At 42.2% G+C, this 7,873-nt stretch overlaps 1 protein-coding gene across 4 annotated transcripts in view; it reads right to left on the reverse strand.

Annotated features, from left to right (window-relative positions):
* tnrc18 (trinucleotide repeat containing 18) overlaps positions 1–6,949 on the reverse strand; it is a 59,031-nt gene extending 52,082 nt beyond the window's left edge. For 2 of the 4 annotated variants that reach the window (XM_007574360.2, XM_007574359.2), the window contains exons 1-2: positions 6,254–6,949; positions 4,172–4,530 (exon numbers count right to left, since the gene is read on the reverse strand). In XM_007574360.2, the coding sequence (XP_007574422.1) occupies positions 4,172–4,379 (208 nt within the window). In that variant the 5' untranslated portion in view covers positions 4,380–4,530; positions 6,254–6,949. Of the gene's footprint in view, positions 1–4,171; positions 4,531–5,653; positions 6,187–6,253 lie in introns of those variants that run through there. The other 2 variants (XM_016661921.1, XM_007574361.2) reach the window with 2 other exon arrangements.
* Between the last annotated feature and the right edge of the window lie 924 nt (positions 6,950–7,873).

Consider the following 7,873-nt stretch of genomic DNA (forward strand, 5'->3'; position numbering starts at 1 on the left):
GAAGTAAATATGGATGCTACATATTGTCAACACATACGGATCGATTAACAAGTGGTTGTGCACTCAGAGCAGACTGCTGCCGCGCTTCTTTGATCCATTTTTACTATTGATCTCAGCGCTTTACGCCTCCTCTTTTGCAGAACTGCAAGTCTGTCGCAGAAACGAGCCAAGAGTTCGATGACCAGTCAGACGGAGGTTGCTTGAGAAAAACATCAAATATGAATCCCATTCAAGACAACATATGGATATGGCCAGGATCTGACCTGAATAAATGCATAAAAATAAGAAAAACCCATTTTAAAAAAATGTATCTGGGTCACACGTGTACAGAAAAGTCGGACTCAACGTAGCAAGAATTTAAAAGTGAAATCCACGAGTTTCTAATCTGGCAGATTAGACCTCTTATTACTCCGTTTTGCCACCTCTGGTTTCCATAACGACAAAAGATTACACAGCCTATTATTGATGTGGCTTGAGTGCTAATTTCAGTTTTATCTCTTTCATCTGTTTGTTTTGTACAAACGCAAATCAGTTCTACCTAAAACAGAAACATAGCACTCACAATGAGTGTCTTGTTTTACTCAGTAATCTGTTTATCACATTAGCAGTGTTATATGTTTAACAAAAATATAGTTGCAATGATATTTTTTTCCACTTACTTAAATATTTTAAAGAAAAATAGGACTGATCAAAAACTAGATTGTGTTTTTATTGGTATAAGTTCATCTAAATGCTGTTTTCTCACATGTTGAGTTCATTTTTTTCCAGTTTTCCTCCAAAATGATTTATGAACAACATCCGAGTGCAACAATTAAAACTCCATTAATACTCAGACTGTATGGGATGAATGGGATTCGCTGAAAACCAACATACAGCTGAACCGTGCACTCAAATGTGTTGCTGGGATCAATTATGTCATCAGAGAAAACTTAGCTAGTTGAACAAGAACTACTTGGAAGATGTAAACAGTCGACTCTTGTCGAGATCCCGGCTCTAAATTAGAAAAAAAAACAAAAAACAAAAAGGCATCTCGACTTCTGTGAAAGCCGTGTAAACGAAAACGGCGAGAGAAATCCCTCGACGGCTCCCACTGCATGTCGAGCAGAGGATCTGAGGAACAGCAGCTCATTTTGCTTTTACTGGCTAATTATTATGTAATAAGCCTGCATAGTGTGATTACAAACCAGGAAGAGAGATTTTTACCCCTTTTTTTTTTTTTTTGGTTATTGTAATGTGTGGGGATTTGACAGAGAGCGCTATAAAGCTAAATGACCCGTGTCGTACCGCGGTCTGCTGGTGGGGGGGAGTGAGAGAGAGTGAGAAGGTCACCATGTGGGCAGAACAAAATACATCCCAGTTAAAAACGAGTGCTTCAACCACCAATCCAGACTGGAACGGTGGCTGGGTCAATTCCATCAAACAGACCCCCCCAGTCCGCCCCCGCCTGTACACCGCCCTGGGCTCTGCGTCGAGCTCGTTCTGCAAAAGCACGGTCTGCACACACCACAAGCAGTTTTCAGCTCGTTTCGGAGCCACAGGAGAGGAAAGAGGAGAACGTCGCGTCATCCGAACCGAAAGAGTTTTTAAACAGACACGCCGTTTTGTGTCGCTCAGGCACACGTTGGCTTCAAGGGCTGCAAAAAAGAAGAAGAAAAAAATCCCATTCATCTAAAGTCTGCAAGAAAACCCCCGCTCTGGTACTTCTCCCTGCAACAATGCGTCCATCAATCATCGTAACACCCCTCGCTGTGAGCTGATTTCATCTCTGACACCTTTTCTTGTTTGCGTGTGTGTGTATGTGTGTATAGAGTGTGTGGGCTTTGTCGTAGTGTCAAATTAATGCTTCATCTGAGCCATGCCATTCGAGCCCTGACTTTACTGGAACCCACCCCCATCCCTCCGCCTCAACTCTCGCTCCAAAGTCGTCCAAATCTGGAAGAAGACATCTGGGGTCGCAGTTCACGATGTCAGGAAAACACGCAGCTGTCATGTTATTGTTGAGTATCGCAAACGACTGTCAAATATCCAGAACTCTTGAGCTCTAGGACCACTGATAAATATATAAGGACTAGAGAAAAGAAGCGTGTGGTTTTGCGCCCACTGATGTCACCGTGTGATTCCACGCGGTTTAAGTTTGGGGTCATTTCACTGAATTCGAAAACAGAAAGTGCTATTTTGCCTGGGTTGATGTTGTATTCTCACGGTACAACCTTGAGTAAAAATACCACAGTAAGTTGGTCTAATTCTGTATCGTTTATCATTTATCGCGATGAAGCTCAAATTCTGATTTGTCGTCTTCATGATAAATTCCAATATATGATGTTTTGTTCATTCTTCCAAAACTGTCGGTATTGTCTAGATTGTTCCTTTTACTATTTTCCTCCAGTGTTTGTTCATTGAGAATATCAATGAATATCAACAAATTTGAAAATGTGATTAAATGCAGTTACTGTGTGCAGCTTAGAGACACAAATCACACTTATTATCATATTACAAGTGGGAATGTTTCCAAAGTGTTTATGTTTGTGAGGCAATGATTGTCGAAAAAGTAGTAAATATACATAAAAAATAGTTTTTATTGTTGCTTTTATCGTTGGTACCACAAACAGTACCAGAAAACATCATGATAAACTTTAAGCCCAGGTTGCACACCCAAATACTAAAACAATTTTACTATTAACAAAAATAGGTTATTCACAAAAACTGTACTATCTTCATTCCTACATAGGTAAATTTAAGGAAAATGTGTTTAATGCAGAATATTGCCACTTGAAATATTTCCAAAAAGTTAAATCTGTCTTTCAGCCAGTTGACCAGCAATGTACAGCAAAAAGCGCTATGTTAGGGATTCTTCTTGCATCTCATTAAACAATATTTGAATTGTAGAAACAAGAGAAGCAGCAATCAAACCCAAAACTGGGTTCTGGCTTTGTTTAAAGCCTGACCTGGAAACTCAGATTTAAGGGAAAATTAGTTTGTTTTCTTAAGAGCTGTGACATATTAAAGCAATAAAGAAGAAGAAGAAAAAAAAGTTGATTCCTCCCTGATGCATGAAGCAAAATCAAAGCTCATGTTGATGTCAATCTGCTGCTACGACTTAAAAATCCTAGCAGGTGAAAACATTTTTAAAAACTTTGGCGTGATCTCTGCAGAAAACCAGCTACAAGTAACTGAGTCAGGATTTTTGTTTTCCACTGAATGTCCTTTCCATTCGCCCAACATGTATACAGTTACAGGACATCCAGCTCACTTCCACCGTGCATCACAATACCGTGTGCAAACATGCGCTGCCTTTGCTTTTTTAAAAGCTTGCGAGACTAACACGCCGATGAAAGTAAGAGGAAAATCACCAGCTATGCATCAACCGTATTTGATATACACACATACACCTGCATGATGGCAGTCACTGTATCTCTGCTTCTCTATTTTTCTTCAAATATCCCCCTGGGAGTTTAGAGCAGCTGCAGAGAGAGATAGAGAGAGAGAGAGAGAGAGAGAGAGAGAGAGAGATGTCCAACAGGGGAGGAAAAAATGATGCACAAAAACAAGAAACAGCAGCCATGTGACAAATGGTCCATCACTGGAGGCTTTTTACTCCAAATACGGAACCACCGTCGTTCTTCCCTCACACAAACACTCAAGCCATTTCAGTCCCCATGGGTAAACAGCGCTCTGTCATCCCTCTATAAGGTCGCACAACTTCCACCATTCCCACTCTCTGCGGAACACACCGAGCGCAAGCTGCGTTTGCTCTCCCACCACTAACAGCGTAATGATCCGCATGCAATCAACAGCCCATTGCCACCTAACCCGCACGACGCTGCAACAAAACAACCCGAGCACACACACACACCAAAAAAATTATAATAATAATAATAATAACACACATACACCTATCTGTGCCCGAAATAAGGACGGACGCCTTGCTTGTGCTGGAAACTGCCAAGTAATTTTCCGCCGCAGAGGCTGACAATCCTTTACATGAGCTGTTTACATCTAAAACTTGCCTCGGTGTCATGAGCGAGCATCAACACGAAATCTACCTTTACGCTCCACCGAAAGCCACAAAACTGTACAGATTTTCTTCTTGTCGTTGCGCAGTCAATGTGTTACGTCTATAACGGTGTCAAAAGTCAACCTTCTTCGTGTAAAAGAAAAATTGAGCACTTACTGTGGTGTGAATGTAGGTTAATGGCCGATGGGAGAAATTTCCCGGAGTGGAGAGGCGGCGGGTGGCTCGCGCCCAAGTGGCCGGGCGAGGGAGGGATCCTCCCGGCCGCCGCCGCTGCTCCGAGTCGGTGAGACTCCATGGCGAGCCCCGCCAACAGCGGCGGGGGGACGTGGACGGATCGAGGAGGACCGAAATCTCTGCCATCCATTATCCACAGATGGGAAAGTTGTTGCACAAAAATGCGTCCGTTCGGATAGGTCCCGGAGAATTAAAAAAAATAAAATAAAAGCCAATTCTGGCTATAATAGTGTCTTTAGTTTCCCAGGCGATTCGGACTCCTTCTCAGCCATACTGCTGACCTATATATATATATAAAAAACACAAGATAAACATCACTCGATGCAGAATCCTACAGCAGACCAAAACTATGCTTTAGTTTCGGGATTTCTCTCTTTTCCAGCGACAAGGCGGCCCATACCCAGCAATGACGCAGTTTATAAAAACACTTCAAAAACTACATTCGCTATAAAAGCTGCAGTCGAGCGTGGACCGACCGAGCTGCCCCCGGTTGTATACTAACTGCAGATTAAAACAGGAGTCAAACTTAACGTGTATAATTTAATGTTTCAATGCCTGAACGGTACTCCACCTCCTCCTCCGCCGCCGACGCCCCCCTCCAACCCCGCCGCACACCGAGCCATGCAAGCCGCCCTGGAGCTCTGCAGGAGCGGCCAGCTGCTCTGCGCTCGCCGCGAAAACGACACCGGATCCCGCTACAGAAACGTAAAACGCTCCGCTCTCTCTCTTTTTTTTTAATTGTTATTATTTTTTGAAACAAATTATCTACTTTACATACATCCGACTCTCCAGCTGCCTTCACGGCTATCTTGGAGAGGGGTGGGGGAATGTAAACCAATAGTCTGTCCATAAATACTAAAGGGCGCATCAAATATAAATTTCAAACGGTTTAAAAATAAATAAGGTTGGAGGAAAAAAAGAGCATGCATCATTAAACAGCAAGGGGTTAGCGGTGTTTTGTTGCCCACGCATGTAAATTTAGTACGGTGTTGCTTGACCAGTGGACATGGGTGCTGGCCAGAACCTACCTAGATTGAACATCTACCACCTGAAATGTGACTGAATCTTCACATTAGTTGCACTTTGTTATTTTATTTACAATTTGGAGCATCGCAGCGACGCTGATGTTGTAGTTCGAAGAAGTAAAATGTTTGTTTTTTTTTAACCGAATTTTGATTGGACATTATTTCCCTGTATTACGGAAATCTGCATTAGTCTGTAATAATAATCTTTTTTTCTTTAAATGACTCGATTATAAAAAGTTAGTTAGCAAGAAGCTGCGACGTTAACCCAACAATGTGCTAGAATGGTCTCGTCGTTTTAATCACTAATGTGAGAGAGAAAAAAAAGAAACTAGTTGCAAGTTATAATTAAAAATTTATTTCAAAACAAACCTAAATTCACTTTAAGAGGCTACAGGAAAACACATTACACCAGCGACTCGTGATATCCAGGCGGGCGGGATCAGAAGAGAGCCTCGCTCGGAAGAAGAAGAAGAAGAAGAAGAAGAAGAAGAAGAAGAAAAACAATGACCCTTTTTTTCTGTCCTTTTTATGAAAACATACTAGACAAATGTTGCCTTTAATGCCTCTGAAAATGAGTTACAGTGTTTCCAACTCGGGTCTGAGCCCCTGCGGCACGGCGGCGGTGGCGGTGGCCGCAGCGGCGGCAGCAGCGGGCGGAGGAGCTCGGCATTTCAGCCACGTTTCAAACTTTTCTCGTTTCCATTAAATACGCAGAGAAACTTTCTCGGAGGAAACGTCTTGAAAGCGACGGACTAAAGCAAACATGTCGAGCGTAGAAAGAAACACATAACCTCCGCGCCCTTTTGCTCGCCTTTTTTTTTTTAAAACAACCTAATTTCGGTTTTAAAACACCGACACCAGTTTTTTTTTTTGCTGGAAAAAGAAAAGCCGAAAAACTAAAAAAAAAGGAAAAATAACACTCCGAGCGCTTACTTCTGCGGAAAGAAATGTCGCGGAAGAGAGCTAAATAAATGCAAACCTTTCTCAAAATTCATCCAGGCTGCTGGAAAAACTGGAGTAGTCCATTACAGGCTGGTCCGAAGGTAAACTGGGGGGATAACTTGGGGGGGAGAGAAAGCCCCTGACGCGTCCTCCTCAGCAATGAAACACAGCATTGTTTTACAAGCCCCGCCCACCTCCTTCACTACCACACAAACCCTGTACGTTTCAAATAGCCGCTCTCTGATTGGCTGAGCAGCTTGTCAATCAATGTCCCTGGTGCATTGAAAGAAAAAACGCACTCTGGCCGCTCGCCAGCACTATAAAACCAATTATGGAGCAAGGAGGCAGAGCAGTTTCAAGGTCCCCTCTCCCTTCAAGACTGAGCGATCAAAACAAGGAGAGGGACTAGTTTTCAGAGGGGAGGGGGTGTGTTTAGCTATGGAGGGCGGTGGGGAGGCTTTACAGTGGACCTCAGTTCTCATCAGGAGAAGAGAGTGAATAATTAATGATTAACCCGAGTAATGAATGACTTTCTTTGCTTTTTCATTTCCTTTCAGAAGGAATCGGATCGACATGAAGGCTTATCTTTAGCTTTTGAAGCGTTTTCTCGTGAACACAGCGTTCTGGGCAATTTTAGCATTCAATACTGATGACCACACCTAAAAAAATTTCCTGCCCCCATCTACCAACAGTGATGGTTTATGATACAGGGTGTGGAGCTCTTCACCCAGGGTGTTCTTGCTTTACGGGGTGGCACCAACGCTCCAAAACAAAGTGATCTTTCTTTATCTCTACTGTAAAAAATAATAATAATAATAATAATAATAATAAAGAAATATGAGTGTGCACAGTGGGTGGTTCATAGGTTGATGATGCTAAAGTTCAGTGCTAATCTAAAGAGCTATTTCGCTGTAATCAAGGAATTTGAAATCATGAAATGCAGAATTGAGTCAGGCCAAAAGCAGACCAGATTGTTTAAATTAAACTTTGAGATCCTTTCAAACTCAGCATTTTTAACAACAGGGCAACCTTACATTTAGAAAATTGTAAAATTCATACCATCTATCTTTCATCTAAGTTTTTATTTCAGGGTACCAGAGGTCACTTATTAGTCCTTTATTTGATGTTCTACATCAGTGGCGTTCCCAACCATTTGGGCTTCTGACCCACAAAATAACAGCAGATGGATTCATGACCCAAACTATTGGTTCCCGTTCTCATTGATCCACGACCACAAGTCGGGTTGCGAACCCAACGTTAGGAATCAGTGTTTCACCTTTTCTGGTACAAAATATAGTCATCTGGGACATTGCAGACAACTGGCACCCACCACCGTACTGTTTCTGCTGTAGTTTATAAGACGGAAAAGGGTCTAAATTGGGAACAGAACCAAAACAGAGTGAAATGACATGCAAACTGCACGCAGAGAGACCCACAGCCAGGATTCAAACTCAGAACCAAACATAAACGACAGTTTAGCATTTTTCTATTTATCTCAATGGTCTTTTCTCTTTTTTACATTTAACTTGCATAAAGTAGCTTGTTTACAGGGATTAAAAGGAAGTAGAAAGTGATGTTATTTTCCATCTGGCCCCTAATTTGAAAACTTTCTAGGAAAGCCCTTGTTGACAGATCTCCAATAAACCACAGTTGTGGC

This window comes from Poecilia formosa, unplaced genomic scaffold (assembly GCF_000485575.1).
Source record: "Poecilia formosa unplaced genomic scaffold, Poecilia_formosa-5.1.2 Scaffold350, whole genome shotgun sequence".
Lineage (NCBI taxonomy): Eukaryota > Metazoa > Chordata > Actinopteri > Cyprinodontiformes > Poeciliidae > Poecilia > Poecilia formosa.